The sequence below is a fragment of the Vanessa atalanta genome, chromosome 21, assembly GCF_905147765.1.
Source record: "Vanessa atalanta chromosome 21, ilVanAtal1.2, whole genome shotgun sequence".
Lineage (NCBI taxonomy): Eukaryota > Metazoa > Arthropoda > Insecta > Lepidoptera > Nymphalidae > Vanessa > Vanessa atalanta.
Window position 1 is genome coordinate 10,244,464 of NC_061891.1, and position 22,626 is coordinate 10,267,089.

General features: G+C 33.9%; 1 protein-coding gene across 1 annotated transcript in view; it reads left to right on the forward strand.

Annotated features, from left to right (window-relative positions):
• Positions 1-22,626, forward strand: part of LOC125072236 (neuropeptides capa receptor-like) — an 88,535-nt gene that overhangs the window by 12,628 nt on the left and 53,281 nt on the right. The window contains exon 2 of the mRNA XM_047682760.1: positions 16,406-16,496. Within this exon, the coding sequence (XP_047538716.1) occupies positions 16,406-16,496 (91 nt within the window). The remainder of the gene's footprint in view (positions 1-16,405; positions 16,497-22,626) is intronic.

The window sequence follows — 22,626 nt, forward strand, 5'->3', positions numbered from 1 at the left end:
ATTCGGGACAATAGTACGTGTACGTACATGTATTTGAAACACCCTAACTAACACCAACATTATCGCATTATTCGCTTCTCGTTTGAAATGTAAGTGACTTAGTGTATTATAACGATATTTTTTTTTTAAATATATATATATATGTATGAACATGATTTGGTTGATATACTACCCGATGTATAATTCGCATCAAACGAAATATAGCACTGGCTATACTAGCTAGGTTTTTTTAAAACCTTTCTCTTTTGTTCTTGCATAATCGCATTACGCGTTTCCCCCACGTGTAGTTGGGGTGTATGTGGGACACGGAGGTGCCCAGGACGACTAGTACACCGCTATACCCACTAAAAAACTAAAACCTCTCTGTGCCTTCGGTGGGCGATAAGGGATCGCTGTCGCATGCTACAGTGACGCCCTGATGGTCGGCCCGCCTATACGGGCCTCCAATTCCTAGGGGGGATTCCCGGGGTACTGAGAACTTCCTTAATCCCTGTGGTACCTATTGAGACGAGGAGAGAAGGTGCGCGTAGCACTTTTTCCTACTTCCCGGTCTTCTTCGGCAGATCGGACCTGAAACAGCGTCCTCTTCCCGCTCCCGTTCCGCTGCCTCTTTCTGTAAGAAGTTTTTCGCAGAAGGAGCGCATTTCCGACCAGCACGCCTCGCTACCAAACATAGCTTTGATCACGCTCAACCGCAATAGATCTCCGCCCATAGTCACCGCAAGGCTTATTTAAAACCTGAGTTAAGGATAAATACATCAGAAATATGATCTAGGTAATTACAAATATCATAAAGTTAAATGTTTTTAAGTAAATTAAATTTAAAATAATCTTAAATGATGATTCTGGGTTCAATAGGGCAATCACCTCTCAATTTTCATGTGATTAGTTTGTGTTTAAATTATTCATTTCATGCTTCGCGATGAAGGCAAACATCGTTATGAAACCTGCATTTGCACAGCGTAGTGAGAATAAGCGTTACATATTCTCGTTAAAAAAGAGAGGACTGATTAGCGCAGTAGTGGGAAATTTACAGGCTGTTTTTCCTTTACATTAACTTTAAGTAAATTATACAGTAAAATGTAGTCTGTGTATTTTCATATGGAGCTTCGCGTTTGTTTGTGTGCCTTTGCTTGCGTGTATGAGTGGGGACGTTAGTTGACATAAATTATATAAAATATTGTATTATTCTGTTCTATCAAAAGTTTTGTGCAGCAGGAATGCAAAAACTGGGCTAGTGACAAATTATAAATACATTTATATGGCCACATGTAAACTTATATCCTTGATATCGTGGGTGGCATTCTGGAGATTGATTACATAAAGGATGATATATATAGTTCCTATAGTGCTAACGTGACCACTTACCAAGTATTTCAAATTTAGTTTTAAATAAAAAAGAAAACATCGAATGCCTTTGAGTTCTATACATACAGTTTCTTTTTGTCCCGAATTTTCTAAGCAGCATGTACAATATACACGCATTAGTTCTTACAACTGACCAGAGGATTACTGGATCGACCCTTCGAAAAAGGTTTCTAGGGTCACATTTATGGCACTTAAGTGGCAAAATCAAAATTAATTATTTTGAAGTAGAGTTTTCCGGGAACATTTAAAAAGCCTATAGTATCGATAGATTAATTTAACTTTTGCGATATTGAAACATTAAAACGTTGAAGTATTTTAAATGTATATAGATTAACAATAGGTAGGCAGGCTATCAAATGGGCCACCTTTTGGTCACTACTAAATAACATAAATTGGTACTGTAAGAAATATTATCATCACCAATGCAGCACCATCCATGGGATCTAAAATGTCATGTACACTGACACATTCATCCTTCAAACTGGAACACCACAATACTATGTATTAGTTTTTGGTGTTGGTGGGTGGTATCTACCCGCTCATCAGATATTCTATCCAGACGGGCTAACAAATAAGAAACATTAAATATTTTTTACATCGCTGGCGTAAGGATCCGAACTTAATCCACATTAGAGCAGTACGGTAGCATAACCACTTAAATTTTTCCTTTTCCGTCAAGAAAGGGAAGGTGTCTTAGACATATAGTAAACTGTTTTAACTAACAATATATATTTTTAAATACTATGTCTAAATTAATACTAGCATTAGCATTAGCAGCCCGTAAATGTCCCACTGCTGGGATAAAGGCCTCCTCTCCTTTGAGGAGAAGGTTTGGAGCATATTCCACCACGCTGCTCCAATGCGGGTTGGCGGAATACACATGTGGCAGAATTTCGTTGAAATTAGACACATGCAGGTTTCCTCACAATGTTTTCCTTCACCGCCGAGCACGAGATGAATTATAAACACAAATTAAGCACATGAAATTTCAGTGGTGCCTGCCTGGGTTTGAACCCGAAATCATCGGTTAAGATGCACGCGTTCTAACCACTGGGCCATCTCGACTCAATTAATACTAATGGACTTTTCAATTTGAAGAGTCAGAACTATTCTTGGGTTTGTTTATAGCATAGGGCACACTAAAGAGGAGGCTCACCTGCTTGAAAGTGACTAACACCACCATGGACATCTGCAATACCGTAGGGCTTGTAGGATTTGAAGGTTCCTAAGTCGTATCAGTTCGCAAAAACCGCCGATGAAATGTGATTCCATATAGTTAGTTTTGTTTTGTTTTTATGTCTGTTTATTGTTAGTTAATGTACTAAAATGGATTCATGTCAGAAAATAAATGACGTGTTTGTTTTTAGTTCCGGTTCTGTGAGTAAATAGTTCGTTTATTATAACGACGAGCTATTTGTATTTTATTACAATAATATATTATAAACTTAAAATAAATACAAATATCATTGTATTTAATTGACTTTGTATTTTAAATTTTGGAAAAGACTACTGAGTTTGTGTGTTACCAATCGCCGTTCAATTGTAGTCCAATAGTCATGTTACATATTTGTTCTTCACGTTAGACAGGCGAGATGGCCTATTGGTTAGAACGCGTGCATCTTTATTGGTGATTTCGGGTTCAAACCCAGTCAGACAGTAACAGCTTTTTCCATTTGACTGTATTCAACGCAGAGCGGCTCGAATTATCGACGATCAAGCCCTTTCCGACTTGCTCGATCTTTTGATTTTGCATAGGGATTTTGGATCACTCTGCATCTTCTACCGCATCTATCACAGGGAATATTTCGACTAATTGTTAAGATCAATCCCGGCTGCTGCATTTCACCTTCGGACATAGCGTCAAAATTCCAAGTTCCACCCTTCATCTAGATGTCCGAAAATCCACAACAGGGTGATATTTAAAATATTTTCAGTCTCGCACAAACACTCCGTGGAACCAGCTTTCGGTAATATTTCCGAACCGATACGACTTTGGAATCTTTTTTGCATGTCCATAGGCGGTGGTAGTCACTTTCCATCAGGTGAACCTCCTGCTCGTTTCCTACCTATATTGTAAATATAAAAAAATAAAAATCATCAGTTCGAGACTTATGTTTGGTCGCACTATAATTTGTAGTGAATGTTAGTTAAATTACTTTGTTTAGTAGTATTTTTGAGATAGTAAATATCATTTTTGGCTTCGCGTCGTATAAATATATAACCACGTTATTTATATAAAGGCAAATCTCCGTCTCTATTAGGATAGGCCATTTGTTTATTATTTTCGTAAGAAACTACAATTAAACAATATAAGAATTATGAGGAACAAAGGCGATTCGTCGCAGACGTGGTAGCGCTTGCCATTGACTACTCCACAATAATGGCGGCATTCAAGATTTCCCGCCAACCATCGATACGACGCTTCACCAGACTGATTAGCTGTCAAATCTTGTTTCCTCGTAATTTAAAAGATGGCGCTAGTGATGCGCCGTCATATATGTTTCTTTTTTATTTTGTTATTTACAAATACAAAAACAATAACCATAAATTGTGGCATTACGAAAACCATAAACGTTTATCTACGTGTAATATAATCGTAGTTGCTCGAGATAACTCAACATCAACTTGTATTTAATATTCTTAATGGTTATTACTCGTCTAGTTTCGTTATCTATGTCTGTATTAATTAAAAGGGGGATCACGTAAGAGCTGGTACGTTGCTCGTATTTATTGTTAACGGAAATAGAAACAAGCCTCCAATGTTTTAACGTGTTTTCAAAGTATGCGTAACATTATTTTAAGGTATAGGTGTTATTCTCATTTCGAAATTAAAATAAAACTGAATAAAAATGTATGACTCTTAAATAATAGTAACCTACAGTAGGACCTCGATTATCCGAACTAATATTGAGACCGAGACTAGTTCGCATAATCGAAATGTTGGTACTTTGAAACAAGATAGAACAAAAACAACACCTTTTCACATAAAAACAGAACTATTAAAATTTAACATTAAAATATGTAATATAATATAAAACACCTAAGAAAGTCAAATGCTAAAAATCTAAATTGACAAACAGCTGCGACGTCCCAACGCTCGGATAAAATTAAGCGTTCGGATAATTGTGGGTTCGGATAATCGGGCTTCTACTGTATACAAAATTAAAATTACGTTTTTTTTATGTAATCGGTAGGCGGATGGGTAAATGGGCCACCTGTTGGTCACTGGTCACCTTCACCATAGACATTGGCGCTGAAAGAAATAATAACCATTCCCTATATCACGCCAAAGCGTCAACCTTAGGAGTTAAGATGTTATAAAGCTTTACATTACATTGGCTCACTCATCCTTCAAACCGGAACACAACAACTAAGTATTTCTGTTTGGCGGTAGAACATTTGACAAGTGGGTGGTATAGCCAGATAAGCATCTAATAAGGGTACTTTACTAAAACATTGATTTAAATAATAATGTAATCATACAAGTCATATCAATTAATTTATTTATCCATTTTAATATCTGGCAAACACATTCGAATAGATACTCAGGAAATATTATGATCATGGTATATAATTTGCGAAGTTTGATGTCTTTGACAATTGACAAATAGCGGACAGGACGTGTCCTCGTGTTGCGCTCGTAGTATTTCATATCCAAGCCACGTCCCGTAAAGGCCACGCGACCGCATCTGATGCTGCTTAATTACTCAAGTTCCGCAAATACTAACTTTACAGAATTATACATTGCGGGATTGAATTTTTAAGCATTAGGTTTGCGGTCGTCATGTACCAAATAAATTACCTTTCTAAGAAACTGGTAACGAAAGGGCTAACTTACTTACTCGACTTAATAGTCAGTTACTCTTTTGTTGGGCGATGTATACGGTTTTACAACAGGTTCCTAGAAAGCAATGGAATTGCCTCTTTTGCCAATTTAAAAAAAAATGTTTGAGAAAGGTTATGTGCAAAGGGTTAGGGTGTTTCCTTTGTTCTTCTCGGGTCAAAGTATTTTCTTTTACAAGCCGGTCCTAGTGTTTAATTTGACAATAATTAGGTAAATAGAGGTAATAACTCACGCCCACCCTGTTACCTGTCACCCTGTACGCTCCGTGATACGGAAAACTGACTAACATAGAATAAGAGAGAATAGATTAATGAGTGCACTGTAATAAATTGGTTTACCACCGACAAAGTTAGACCCGACAATAACATGACCATGCGATTAACAACATGGGCTAAGTCGTTGCTCTCTTCATCCCGCACCCCCGCTGCTAAACTACACGGAACGCTCACGCATCAATGTCAGGCACAATCTTGTCTTTGACGTTCACACAAATTACTGACAATAAAAAAAAACATAGTTGCTTTACTTTTACTTTGTACTTTAATGCTGAATAAAGATATCTCAATTTAATTTTAAATTTGCACTGAGTGGACAATTTTTGAAAACATATATTTTTTAATATTGCCTGTTTTATTGTACAACATTTTTTGTTGAATCTGTTGTCATCTTGTCATCGTGTTATCATTAAATATTAATTAATAATGTTGTATGATAAAATTCAAATGATAAACATTGTCAAATGAGAATAAAAAGATCTATATATCTGCACGCCATTTATTTAACATGGAAGGGTGCGCCTCGTGGGCTTTTATATCTATATGCATTTTGACTATATAAAAATATATAAAATGATGAAAGATGAATTAAAAAATATTTTTTATAGTTCGTTTGTGTAAAGGTGAGGCCATTTTTTGCCCAACTTTCAAGGCGTTGAAGTCCTTGAATATTACGACATTGAAACATCCAAGGAGTTATCGTAAAAAAACTAGTTTTGAGCTTCAAGGCAATACGACCCATGTCTATAAAAAGGCTATAAAAAACAAATGACAACAAATTTGTTCAAACTTAAAATATTTAGCTCAACTAAGCCATTGTATTATAATTGTAAAGAGAACAGTTTGTAATGATTTATTTGAAGACGACTGCTTAAAAGGATTCTCAGGAACTCATTGGATTCATTGATTATCGTCTCCAGGTCTTGGTCATTAAAAATAATTGTTCTGACACTTTTTCATATTTCTTTCTTACGAGTCGGATATTTTTAAGCGAACCTTCGGTTAACTTCGAGAAACCAAGAGAGAATTTCCAATGAAAATCACAAATTAAATCTAATTAAAAACACGATGTTATGCAATACATCAACTTAATAATTGTTGACGAACGTGGGTTGTAGTTGCAAAAAGGTATTTCTATAAAAATATTTAAAATTTTTTGTTAACTAAAATTTCACGTGCAATCTTTACTTGGTGGTAGGGCTTTGTGCAAGCCCGTCTGGGTAGGTACCACCCACTCATCAGATATTCTACCGCCAAATAACAGTACACTGTATTGTTGTGTTCCGGTTGGAAGGGTGAGTGAGCCAGTGTAATCACAGGCACAAGGGACATAACATCTTAGTTCCCAAGGTCCGTGGCGCATAGGTGATGTTAGGAATGGTTAATATTTCTTACACCGCCTTTGTCTATGGGCGGTGGTGACCACTTACCATCAGGTGGCCCATATGCACATCCGCCAACCAATGCCATAAAAAAAAACTGTGCTTTTTTTTGCTTATTTAATTTTGAGACTTTTGTCCTACGCAGGTACATCAGGTCAGGTCCCATTGTCCCTTCTTCCTTTTGTTTAAGTAATATTTATTATTTATGAAAAGGATTACGCTAAAATAATAAATAGAAAAATCAATCTATACCTATTTTTTCTGATGTACGTATAATATTTAAGTAAGAGGGCATAGACTTTGTCACTTCATTCATTTGAACAGCTTTACTTTAACCAGTGATAAATTAGAATACTGTATTTATTGTGAATATTATACTTAGTAACATTACCTATAAAATAATTGTTAATATTGTAAGTGATTAGGTCACCAATTTGTCTTCTGGATCTGGTACCTACCAATAAAATCATATCAACTCATTGTACCCTCTGTCAACTTGACTACATAGTATAAAACAAAGTCGCTTCCCGCTGTCTGTCTGTCCCTGTGTATGCTTTGATCTTTAAATCTAAGTAATGCATTTTGGTACGGTTTTTATTTAATAGATAGAGCGATTCAAGAGGAAGGTTTATATGTGTAGCACATGAATAATATAGTAGAAAAACACTGATAAAATTAGAGGTTTCTAAGGTGATGTCGTAAATAAACACATTTTTTGCGCTTACATTGCAAACGCGGGCTGAACCCTTCGAGAGATCTACTTACGAGAAATAATGTACTACAGTATTGTACACCTCAAAAAGGTCTCCAAAGAAGTCCGCGGTGGTCTATATCTTAGGGAATAACCCACGATAATCATTTTTATCCCTTTTTATATGAGAAATAATGGCTTATTTACGAAGTGATTTTAAGCAATACAGCATTTATCCTTTTCTAATTAAGTACCTTAAATACATTGTGCATTTAATATACACCAATATGGCCTTGTACAGCATGTAATTTAAACGAATATTTTCGAAGATATTATAGATTTAAAACGCAGTGACATAGCGGTTTATATTGTATAATAAATGAAAAACTATGAACGCTGTAAGGCATTCTGTAATATATTTAATGGCAGCATTGCACCCGTGCGAAGCAGGGCGGGGTGCTAGTAATAATTTATAAATTAATTTATTAATGTCAAATAAAAAAAACTGCTATAATTCGAGTCAAATTTTATAAACATACATTCAATTTATAAATATGTAAATTCTGTGCATCTGTCAAGGTACATATGTGAATATGGAAATGTACTCATTAGAAATTTGCATTTATTTTGGTTTAAAATGATAATTTATATTCTTAATCAATTATATTCTTTTTGTTCAATTCAAACCGGAACACAACAATACTGTTGTTTTACATCTACCCAGACGTGCTAACACAAAGCCCTACCACCGAGTGAACTGTGAAGTGGCCAGGCCCAAACAAGTCTTTGTGGTTGGTTGATTTTTATATATTTAATTAAATGATATTATTTCTGTTAAATACTTAATTTTAAAACAAATCTTTGAACATGAAATACTCTTTTTAAAGTTGCAAGTCTGCACTTTCTCTCAATAAGACTTTATTTTGTATTTATTGAAACACTAAATCCTTTCAAACGATTTGTCGCCTCCTAACTATTCGCTCCTGACGTTTATCAAAAGACCTAATACGATAAGTCAGAGTGTAAGGTGAATTGAATTTATTTGAAAGGAAATTCGCTATTGGCTAATGATGAATATCGGTGCGTATGACTGGATTTTTATCAAGGGCTTTTACTTCGATAGAGGCGCGATGTCTGAACAATATGTTTTTGATTGCATTCAATTTTTTTTTTACGAATATTTATAATACGATCTATTTAAATAGCTTAATCACATTTATCTTTGATGACTTGTCTCATAATCAAAAATCTAAATAAAAATATACTTTATTTAAGTAGAAATTTACAAACAATTATTTTACAGAGCTATATATAAATACCACAGGTTCGGAATGTACATAGATTCTACCGAAAAGAACCGGCAAGAAACTCAGTAGTTACTCTTTTCCAACATTTGAAATACAAAGTTATGTTAGTTAAAAACAATTATATGTAATATATCCTTAAAGTCACTTTTTTATCATACAATCTTCTGTTGAATAATTATTTAAAAGAGTTTTTTTTATCAAATGGTTTCAATTTATGAATCGGCGAAGTTAAAAACTTGGTTGCACAATAATACTCTATGAACTTAACTTTAAAGATGCAATTTTTTTTATCAACGAGAAGGCTCAGTGTTTAAAACACTTAAATCTAAACCGTGATATTATGAGTTTAAAGTCGTGGCAGCACCACTGTTTCATATGCTAATAGTCTCGTGCTCGGAATTGAAGGGAAATATTGTGTAAGGGAAACTACACGTGTCGAAAAAACCTGTCACTTGTCTGTATATATGTCGCTGCCGAATCAAATCAAATCAAATTATAATATACTTTATTCAAGTAGGCATTTTACAAGTACTTTTAAATCGTCATTTAACAAACTATTTAAAGTAAAGCTACCACCGGTTCGGAATGTAGATTCTAGAACCGGCAAGAAACTCAATACTTACTCTTTTTCAACATCTAAAATACAGTCATGTTAGTTAAATACAATTATATGTATATGTATGTTATGTCTCCTGCATGGAAGTCAACAAGCATTAACTCCACGCTTTTTTATCATCAGTATAATCTTGTTTAATAAGTTTAATAAGCCTTTTATAAACAGCCTATTAACAGCCTAGTCATTTTTACTACGCAAATGAATGAAATATTTTGGCCAATACACATTCCGCTCATAGAACAGGTAATAAATATATATATATTTATATATACAGGGGTATTGGTAATTCGACGTATTCCCGTTAGAAGGTGATAGGGGTGGGTGGGGTTCCACCAGCGTCCTCTGTGGTCATTTTATTTCTATTGCTTTGAAATAAGTTCCTAGTTGTTATACATTTTTGAAAAGCTAAAAAAACCGTTATGTTTTTTAAAATAATCTACAGGAAAAGTTTCATAACGATTTTTTTAGTTTTTAAGGCATTATTGTGGAAAAATAATCAAAAAATATTGAAATAATATCTTTTTCCATCTCGCATTTTTAAATTTGGACGGATAATTACTATTTTAATATTGGCATATAACCAGTGTTTAATCTTTTTTATAAATTAGAAGAAAAAAAATTGATTTTAATTGATACATTTTTTTTAATAAATTTTTGAAGTTGCATTTTTGACTTATTTTGAAAAAAACTAAAAAATGTGATAACTCAAAAATGGTAAATTTTTGCATCATGCATAAGGGTGTTAAAATTATCGCAAATAGTCACCCCTATCACCTCTTAACGGGAATACGTCGAATTACCAATAACCCTGTATATATTGATTAAGTTAGAACATAATTACTTGCCAACCGTCGCGTCGTGGCGATACGGCAGCACGCGCAATCGATGCCGTAATGTCTCCCAAAACTTGGAGTGAACAGCAATTGTTTAGTGAGTGTTCTTTTGTGCTGGGCCCACGGGCATTCTAAGCGCCGACATGTTTCACAAACACTTCATATGGGAGAAGAGAGAAAAATCTGGAGAAAAAATCAACATAACTATTTGGTTAATTAAACTTTAACCACAATTTAAACGTGTCTATTTTGTATCTGAAGCAATTTACCCCATTCTTCAACGGGAGATTTATTGGTCGAATGTCATTCAGGCCTCTGATTAAACGACTCCGCTTAATAAATATGCTAGGCCGTTAATTGAATGGCTAATTAAGCCTGCCTGCCACATTATCCGCCGATTAACATTCGAGCCGCGTGATGGAATTAGCTCCAAACAGAAAATAATATAAATTAGGTAAATAAGGTAGTAAGCTAAATAATATAAATTAGGTAGACTAAAAAAAGATTTAGCTTTTTCTATAATTTCGGTGTAACAATAATGATTTTTCTTATATGGACGTTTTAAAATACACCATGTTCTTCTATTACTATAACAGAGACGACAAACAATTAAAGTGTACCTAACTAAGATGGCCCAGTGGTTAGAACGCGTGCATCTTAACCGATGATTTCGGGTTCAAACCCAGGTAGACCACTGAATTTTCATGTGCTTAATTTGTGTTTATAATTCATTTCGTGCTCGGCGGTAAAGGAAAACATCGTGAAGAAACCTGCATGTGTCCAATTTCAACGAAATTCTGCCACATGTGTATTCCACCAATCCGCATTGGAGCAGCATGCAAACCTTCTCCTCGAAGGGAGAGAAGCGTTAGCCCAGCAGTGAGAAATTTACAGGCTGCTAATGTAATGTTATATAAAAATGTAACTAACTAAGGAGTACTAGCTGTTTTAGTGTATTGAGACACTTATTGAGTAAATATCTGGAACATATTTTTATTGTAACTTATTGTGTACATTTGATATGTACAATATTTTCGACTTCAATTATTATATCAGAGGAAATGGGCACGTTATTCGTTTTCACAATAAAACGGCGGTGGCCCTTGGTGGTAGAGCTTCGTGCAAGCCCGCCTGGGTAGGTACCACCCACTCATCAGATATTCTACCGCCAAACAGCAGTACGCAGTATTGCTGTGTTCCGGTTTGAAGGGTGAGTGAGCCAGTGTAACTACAGTCACAAGGGACATCTTAGTTCCCAAGGTTGGTGGCGCATTGGTGATGTAAGGAATGCTTAATATTTCTGACAGCACCATTGTCTATGGGCGGTGGTGATCACTTACCATTTCGTAATGACTCAAAAAAAATGATTTATAATACATTTTAACACAATAATAACAACAAGTTGTAAAACAGTTTCTAGACGTATTGTTTGTACGGAGGCTAGCACTGAAGTGTAGATCTAGACTCCGTCCAAGCGTTATCTGACCCTAAAAACGCTTGCGGCTCGTAATCAAATCAACTCCCGTATTGTTGACATCTCCGATATTTATATATAAATCTATTCCCAAATATTATTAAATGTTTCAAAAATTTGATTACGTACAATAGCTTTAAGTATAAATTGACGAGTGTCACCTACGACGGATGCTTGCTGTTGTATAGAGTAATTGTAAATCGTACTTTCCAAATTATATATTATATATAGCTTAAACTTCGCATGGATCCCTTATAGAAAGTCCACAACTTAATATTGGGCTCCCGAAAATATAAAAGGGCGAAAGTAACGGTGAGGCAATAAACAGAACACCCGTTGGAAACTACGTAAGTTATTTCTTTATTTTGTATTAAACATCCGCTGCAGATTGCTTTTAAAAAATATTATATCGACGGAAAAGCTTTAAATTAAAACATAACAAGGAATTATGACGAAAGACTTGTTTTTATCTTCCAGATTTAGAAGTTAATTTCTGTAAATTTTATTCAACAATAACTAAGTTATACATTACGCCCAGCAAAGCGAGCAGGTTAGCTAGTATAGCCAGTAGACATCCCAGTGTTGGACAAAGGAATCCTTTTTTGAAGAGACTTTATTCCACCACTTTGGTGGAATAAGTCTCTCAAAAATATATATAACAGATTGTCATCTTACTTTATTTCCTTGAATTATAGAAAACAATTTCATTAATTAATTAATTTTGTAATCGGTTGAATACACGACTTAATATTCTTTAATCAAGTCATCTTATGAAATCACTTTTGAATCGTCATTTTATACAATATTTAAATAAAAGCAAAGCTTCCATCAGAGAAGAACTGGTAAGGAACTCAGAAGTTACTCTTTTCCGCCAATTATTATTAATAATTAAATTAAATTATTATTACCTCCAGGCTTTTTTAGTCAACTCTAGTATATTTTTTTTATGAAATTGGCAACCGATAAGAATTATACGCAGGCACATTGAAATAACATAATTAAAATTATTAATAATGAGGAATATCAACGGCACGGGCAGTACGGCTCTGTAAAAATAATAACACGTTAAAAAATATATTATAGTATTTTATTGAATAACAAACCAATTAAGAATGTATTGTGATATGAAATTATATTTATAAATAGACCAAGTTAAAATAACTTTTGAATCTTATTATAGAAACGAACACCGTGCCTGAGGAATGATTTATTGACATTGCGAAGTCGGAAACTAGGTGACATATAGTATCAAAATATGACAAAGTATACTATAATAACTATCTCTATAAAAAGGACATATACATACACACATATATGTCAATTTCACGGTGATCGATTAGTGTCAAAAATATATTGAAACAGATGTATCAGCATACGTTTTTATACATAATATGAGCCAGCTCAGAGTTTTAGTTCAGGATATATTCTAATAATATATAGGAATATTTAATCTCGGATAACAAGAGTTAACAATTGAGAGGACTCAATCGTTCGAAAGCTTGCATCTTAACCGATGATTGCGGGGTCAAACCCAAGTGAAGCGCTAATTTTCAAGGAAAACATTGTGAGGAAACCTACATGTTTCTTATTTTAATGAAATTCTGCTACATGTGTTGGAGACACAAACGGCATTGGAGCAGTGTAGTTGATTTTGCTCCAAACCTTTTCCTCAAAGGGAGAAGAAGCTTCAGCCGAGTGAGAGCCGAGAGAGAGCCTATTATAGCCTGTTACTGTAAAAAATAGTTAAATTTATAGTATCAGTGTGTGTTGCTATAATCGATGTTTTGATTTCAGCGTGTATGTGCACTAAAAAACAAAGATATTTACAACAAAATTGCGTCAGTTAACCGCAATTAAAATAAAATAATTTCAGACACGTCACGCTACAGTTATTAGATACTGGTATATAGTCACAGTACACAGTCGATAAATTGGTTTGAAATAGATACACAAAAATAATATTTATAACGACGACTGTAACATTTTGATTATACGTACTGGTAATTGGAAAATTTTGATATTAATAAACTACTAGTGGGTCGCCCGCGAAACTTTTATTCAAAAGATTTTTAGGAATTCTAAACCTATCACAGATTTTGTTTTGATTTCATTTCATTGTAAATTGCAAGTCACTCGTCTACATTCAGCGCCAAAATGATGAATGCTTGTTTAAATGAAATATCTAATATCAAATAGTACACATTAATTCAGTTTGAATTGGAGTTTATCGGTAATTTATTTTAGATTTGTTTACGTTTCTTTCTTATACAGCCGTAGTACCGCTCTCTAAGCGGCTAGTAACTTTTTTCCGATCTCTAAAATTAATTCTTTGTTAAATTCTAACAATTTAATTAATTGCAAGCATCGAAGTTTCAAGCTCATCGCTCGCACGTGAATTTTGCTTTAATGAATCTTTTACAGATAAGATGTCCATTTTCTACAAATACCTTCGTTTAGCGTTAATTAAATTAAGCCTTTGTCTGTGAGAGCAAATTTACGAGTAATTGCGAAAATTGAATAAAATTATTGGGTGACTTTGATTCAATTTAAAATAATCAATTTTTTTCGCTCATCACAACTATCTCGTTGTGTATTTCGCTTAGACAATGTTATTACATTTTCTAATATTAATTAATACGTTATTTATTAGACTTAAGCCTACTGTCTTTTTTTTCACATCGAACGAACCCTGAGACTTTTACTAACGTACCCGAAATGCTCTTCTCAATAACAATAGCAAAAAGATACTTAAAGTTATTAATATACAAAAATGTTTTCACGTGTAAACACTGCACCATATCGCCAAATGGGATAAGAAAAAATAGCATCTTAAATTTAAGTTTATAGAAAGTATAATAATAAATATTTTGTTAAAATAGAAATATAATTACAGTATAGGCAAGTAATTTTTTACAGTATATGCAGATTATTAATTATTAATTACTTTTATTAATATTAGAAAGAGACAGTTGTTTTTTTTTTTATTTATGTTTATTTAATTACCATAACCATACCATACTAATGTTACCACTTGGTAGTAGGGCTAGGGCCCGTCTTGGTAGGTACCACCCATTAATCAGATATTTTACCGCCAAACAGCAGTACTCAGTATTATTCAGATATAAAAAAAAAAAAACAATTTTTTTTTTATGATATTTGTTGGGCACCTGAGTCAATCATCACTGACGCATAAACATAAGCGCTGTAAGAAATATTAACCAACCCTTACACCAATGCACCATCAACCTTGGAAACTACAATATGATGTACCTTGTGCCTGTACACTGGTTCACCTACCCTTTAAACCTACACACTAACAACACCAAGTATTACTGTTTGGCTGTAGAACAAGCGAGTTGTGCCTTCTCAGACTGACTCTAAGCAAAGCCTTACCCGAGTATCATCCAAAGTCAATAAACACAAGTTAATATCGCCCACACTTCAATAACAAAACTTCATACACTGGATTGGTTCAAATGACTCGCGTTCGTCATAAAACGAAATGAGATGTGAGGGTGACCTCATTGAGTGCACGCTGCAATATCGTTGCGAGAGTATTACTGATGGAGTAACACGTTTGAAACTGTTATTTATTACATCGGAAATTGAGATAGATCGAGACATTTTTATCGATCATTTATTAATAAGTATTTTAATATTTATGAGTACGTAAACAACTTTATTACTGTTTTGGGTAGTATTCGGTAGTCCAGTAACTATACCCAGTTCAAGTTAGCTTTATCTTTTTAACAGACGGGCTAGTGATCAGAAACAGAAAATATAACATATATAACAGTCGATGGAATGATGGAATGCGTAATTCAAATTAGAATTAAATTTACAACCAAACAACCAAAAGGACCCCCGTTCGTAATAATAACTTAACAATGCTCTTTAATAAAGATCTTTGTAATCGATATTTGTAGCAGTTACTGCCTGTTATTCGCGTCCCTACCGTCCGACCGATGTAACATTGCACAAGCGTCTATTATATTCAGTGTTTCTATTTAAATATTACTTTGAAGCATTAATATATAATATAAAAAGTATTTTTCGAATAACGCTTGAATCTTTTGTATTATATGATTTTTTAAAAACGTTTTTATAATTTTTAAAATCATTAAATTAATAAAATAATATGTTCGTCATTGCAAAGTTATGTCGATCAGAAAAAAATTAATATCTGTCAAAAGATCATGCTATCTTGTACAGGGTATAAATAATAAGACCATTCGAATCGAAAGCGAAAAGTTATCGAGTTTTATATAGTAAAACAACTATACTGAGTACTGCTGTTTTGTTGTAGAATATCTGATAAGCCGGTGGTACCTAACCAGATAAAGCTTGCACAAAGCTTAACCACCACATGTTATAAATAAAATAATAAAATAATTATGAATAAAAATACAAATGAATTAATTTATACTTTTTAATATATAGACTAACGTATACGTGCAATTCGAAAATCAAATCAAAATATTCTTTCTACAAGTATGCTCATAGAAGCACCTTTGAATCTTTAAGTTATAATATTAAATAAACTCGTTACAATACTCATTCGTAAAACAGCCTACACCGAAGAAATAATTAATAGTCATTTTTTTTTTTATTCCAGGTCTTCCGAACGATCTCTCAGTGTATTGGCATCAGTATCCATACAGTCTCGGTGTGGTGTTTTGTAAGCTGCGAGCGCTCATATCAGAAGCGTAAGTATCCTTGAATCTAAATTATACGATTATATTTATTGAGACTTCTTAGATGTTGTGGTATATTTATTAATAAATGAATTGACAGTTGAGCAAAATTGTTCGGTCGAATGGATATCATTTTCCGTTAAATAAGTTTTCTTTTCCGCTAAATATTGACGAGTACACTTGGTGAGTCATTTATACTAATATTATATATGCGTATGTAACTCTGTCTGCCTGTGTTTCTATTGCTCTTTGACGACCAAACCACTGAAATAAATTTGATATGAAGCAAGCTTCAGCTCCAAGGAAAGACATAGGTAAAACTTTTTAATGCCTACACCTGTTACAGCCTTATTATTTGAATCACTCAATCTGCACAACACTTTATTTTCCACAAATACACTTTACTTTTCGACGTTAGGATTTATTTATAATTAAAACTCTCACCTTTCTTGTTCGTATCGCTCGCTTCGTATGCTCGCCAAACGAATGACTGGTTATCCGACTTTAATTATAAGCTTAATTTCTAGTCAAAATAAAAACCATATTATTCAAATAAATATTTAAATCTAAAAGGAAAGAACCAATTGAAATACTAAAATATTTTTAGGATATAGTTTATGATTCATTAAAGTATTGTATATTTCCGCTTTATGTGAATTGAACAATGAATCAAAATCTAAATATAAAAAAAGTCGGTAACACACCTGACAATCAACCACTAAAAACAGCGATGACGCAGGCGACAACTAGTATGTTATACTTATAAGTTTTATATACTAGTTGTAACTAACTTTAGTTACATACAATATTCGCTATTGAACTTTCCCCTATTCGTTCTTGACAAATAAAATGTCATTTGCACAAATATTTCTATCAATAACCGAACAAAATTACTTTCATATAAGAATGAAAATGTTACAATGAAAGCTATATATATTAAGTTACAAAGGGTCGATCGTGACGTCATGTCACGTTAGCAAGTGTCACGTTTAATACTAGATTATGAAGCTGCGGATTCCAAAGTCCTGGTTCATATCAGGATACGAGTAAAGGTGTGAATAAATAAACGTCCCAGGGGACCAATTAAATTTTCTGGCAATAAATCTCAGCACAAGTCAACAGTTCCATGTGTCAGATTGCCATCATACCGGACTATGCGAATGAGGGTATAAATTGTATAATATATTATAGATAATACAGTACTTGCAAACATATTCGCAACACGTTCTCCCGCAATGGAATATACCTTTTTTTGGAATAATTATTATTTCGACCATTCATCGGATTTGAGTATGGTTAAATGGTCTAATCTCAAGAACTACCACTTTACATTAAGAGCCTGTAAATTTCCCACTGCTTGGCTAAGGATCTCACTTTGAGGAGAAGGTTTGAAGCATATTCCACCAAGCTGCTCCAATACGGGTTGGTGGAATACACATGTGGCAGAAATTATGCGACATATTACCACTTTGATTTGAAATAATCTTTTAGAATAGGATTCATTGTGCAAGGTTATAATTTTGCTTGTGGTAGACCTTTGTGCAAGTCCGTCCACCCACTCATCAGATATTCTACCGCCCAACAGCAACAATAAGTATTGTTGGGTACCGGCTTAAAGGGTGAGCCAGTGCAACTACAGGCACAGGGACATAACATCTTAATTCCCAAGATCGGTAACGTATTGACGTTGTAAGGGATGGTTGATATTTCTTACAGTTCCAATGTCTATGAGATGACGGGTCGTGTATCAGGTAACCTATTTGCACGTCTGCTTACCTATATCATATCAGTCATAAGGAGCGGAGCAGTCATAACAAACGACGATCAGAATGGCATACCGTGTGAAACGGCAATACAATAATTGGTATAATCAAAATTAATGCGCTCGTAACCTCCGATACATCTGTGATAATATAGAAATGATATTTGAATGTATGTGTCGATCAGTTCGGTTCGGATAATGTACTTATTAATATTCTAAATGCCAATGTTGGAAGTGCATTCAAAGCTTGTTACTCTAGACGGTTAATAAAAAACCGAATGCGTTAAACTAAATTGACAAACCTCTGCGTAAATTGAAGGATTTCGCTGATATAAACTTTCCTTTTGTATCGTTTCTATTTGTAATACGCTTTGCAACTAAGTTTTATTTACGACTATACGTTACTAGATACCCGTCCTTATTCGCGTGCCCAAATAAAATATTTTATTGCGTTCTATTTTTAAACAATGATACATAACACGTTATATTGTTCACGCAGATTGCAAAGCGTGAAAGGCTGACTATTTTATTTATTTTGATAAGTATTTATACTTTCTGACAATTAAACTAAACATCGGTTAATATTACTGTTAGTTATCTAATTGAATCTATGTCTAATTAATCACAGTCAGTGGCTTTTCTGTAGACATTAAATGAAAGACACACCGAAAGCTACTGGACCGGAAATTTCACGTCCCATAGTCATGTATTTGTCAACGTACACAGCGTATGATCGATCTGAAACTATAAACTATAATATCAATAAAAGTTCAATATCCATTGGTTTAGTTGTCCTAAGCAAATATGGAAAACGGGAATTAATCTCACTTATTTATAAAATTGATTTAAAAGTGTCTATTATTTTGGGGCTTGCTTTCTTTTTTTTAAAAAAAAAAATAAAGAAAATGGTAAGTCATTTATGATGTTTTAATATGCATTTACTAACTTAGTTTATAATTAAAAAATACAAGCATTTTGTTTATTTAAATTGATCCTTTTGGGTCTACAACATACATTATGGCGCCGGACTTGTTAAATTTGGTGCAGTTTGATTGTAATTGACTTATGTTCTCAGGATTCAATTGCATCCATATCTATAACAATTGAACTCACTCAATGTAGTACTGATATTGTTATTCTGGTTTAATATGCGAAATTAAAGTTAAAATCACTTTTTTTATATCAGTAGGCGGACGCGCAAATGGGCCACCTGATGTAAGAAATATTAACCATACCTTACATCACCATGCGCCACCACCTTGGGAACTAAGATCTTATGTCCCTTTTGCCGGTTACACTGACTCACTCAAGCTTCAAGCCGGAACACAACAATACTGAGTACTGCTGTTTGGCGGTAGAATATCTGATGAGTGAGTGGTACCTATCCAGAGAGGTTTATGATTGTGCAATAAATTAAATTTAGTACAATAATAATGTAAGTAAGACAATAATAATAAGACACTTAGTTTTATATGTATTGTTGCTACCATTTTTGTTTTTTTTTTCTTTTATTTTCCTATTCTCAGTCTCTTTAATGTTATATGTGAGAACTGCTATTGGCCTAATAGTTATTAAGTATTTGTTATTTTTGTTTATTAACGGCTCTATGTTCTCCAATTAAATAAATAAATAATGTAAGTTAATACTGAATTTTCGATAAAAGTACTCACGTTCGTACTTACTTCTTATAGTTACCCCTAATACTTATCTATACATTAGAGAGCGGTAAAATAATAAGAACATAACCGGCAAAGGTGTATTTATTTGTCGTGTATGCACATAGCCTTAAATAATACCGGGAATCACCGTGCAGCGCGAGCGCTGGGCGTACCTGCTCACCCGCTCCCCGCACAGTCCCCTTTAAATTCTGCATTGTTTTAGGTTAAAAAATCTGGGAAATACAATATAATACCTGACTGGAATTCAACAAGTATTAACTCCACGCCATTCTATAATCTATATAATCCTGTATTGAATAAAATGCTTTTTTTATTAATTTATTTTTTACAAATCATTTCAAAATATGAATCGGCAAAGATAAAAAAAATAAAACATTTATTTATAACAATATAGATACTTAACTTCGACTAACATGTGGTGTTGCAGATGTCCATGGGCGGTGGTAGTCACTTTCCATCAGGTGAGCCTCCTGCTCGTTTGCCACCTTTTGACATAAAAAAAAAACATTATAATGTTATTATTAAAATATTCATGAGAACTTGGACACTAATGAGACTCCCCTCGTATACCTTTACCTACGTCTTGACCGATTTAATTATTACTGCCTACGTATTAATTAACAACAGCGAGGTGTAATCGGATACAACCTCTCACGATAAAGTATTTGTAATAACAAGCATTTCTCAGTTGATTCTCGTTGTCGGTCACTCTTGTCAGAACTATCTTGATTAATTACCGTGTATTAATGCGGCTCATCTTCCAGCGGCTTCTAATAACAGTCTGTAATTGAGGAGCAAGAAGCGGATCTTGTAGGTTATTCTGAGATAATAATCGATTACTATTCCTTCTCCAGTAGTGGGAGAAGATACACCATAAGGTTATGTTCCAATAGCCAACCTGCCTTCTTTACATACCATAAAAAATATATTGATTTAAGTACTTATATTTAAAACACTAAAAGTTTAAACAGTTTGACAGATCTTTGTTTGAAATTCTTTGGTTCGTTAGTTTGTTTTTTAGCATTAGCAGCCTGTAAGTTTTCCCACTGCTGGGCTAAAGGCCTCCTCTCCCTTTGAGGAGAAGGTTTGGAGCATATTCCACCACGCTGCTCCAATGTGGGTTGGCGGAATACACATGTGGCAGAATTTCGTTGAAATTAGACACATGCAGGTTTCCTCACGATGTTTTCCTTCACCGCCGAGCACGAGATGAATTGTGGTGCCGGCCTGGGTTTGAACCCGAAATCATCGGTTAAAATCTAACCACTGGGCCATCTCGGCTCTGTTTAACTATAATTTACTTAAATAGTTTATGTATATATATATATGTTTTATTCTAAATTCAAATATTATTTTTCTTTAAATAATATATATGTATTTATTCATTTTAAAATAGGAATCAGTAATCGATATGCATAATAATAGATCAATTATTATATCAGCGAGATTAAAGAAGGTTAATTCGTAATGAAGTTTCTCTTCTATGTATTCATTATTCCAATTTAATTGTGAAGACTGTCTGACTAGTATTTTGCTTCCACTTTGCTCTTTTCGACATATCGTTTTTTATTCTCTGACGATCCAGGTACTAAGATATTAATAAATATTCTAAAACTAAGATTGTATGGATAAAATTAAGAAGCTAAACAATAATTGAGGAACTTAATCCTACTAAGTGTTATAAATATGAAAGTTTGTATGTCTGGATGCTTGTTACTCAATTACTCAAAAACGGCTGGTCAGATTTTAATGAAATAGAGATAGCTGACTTAAAACGAAGGCTAAATAACACTCACCACGTGTGAGCGAGCCTTGGGCGCTAGTAAGCGATAATAATGAAAATCAATAGAACCTGTATTGGCTGTTAGATTTACTTTGATATACAACATTCGACAATATGTCAAAATATCAATAGTACGATCAAATAATGCACTTAAATTGTACGATATTACAGTTTAGCAACAGTTACAATACAGAATTTAAATTACCCTGATATAACATACGAATGTATTTTAACTGGAAAAGAATAACTACTGAGTTTGTCACAATTTCTTGTTAAAATCTACATTTAGAACAGGTCGATTTACTTTTATTCTGGCGATTCAAGATTTCTTTTCGTTTTTAAGCCTACTTGAAGATTGAATATTTTAATCTTAACCAAATTTCCACTACACCTCCAATCTCATTTAAAAGCCACCTGCGATATATATTATGGTACACAATACACGAGTGTGTGAGGTGCACTCTATTCCCTTAACCGAGAGATGAATCAACTAAAACCAAAATATACTTTATTCGAGTAGGCTCTTGCGAGCACTTTAACATCGTCATATTACATTCAATTTAAAGCTACCGCCGATTCAGAATTTTTAATCTACCTAAAAGATACGGCAAGAACCTCAGTTACTTTTTTTTTAGCATTAGCAGCCTGTAAATTTTCCCACTGCTGGGCTAAAGGCCTCCTCTCCCTTTGAGGAGAAGGTTTGGAGCATATTCCACCACGCTGCCCCAATGCGGGTTGGCGGAATACACATGTGGCAGAATTTTGTTGAAATTAGACACATGCAGGTTTCTTCACGATGTTTTCCTTCACCGTCGAGCACGAGCACACACAAATTAAGCACATGAAAATTCAGAGGTGCCTACCTGGGTTTGAACCCGAAATCATCGGTTAAGATGCACGCGTTCTAACCACTGGGCC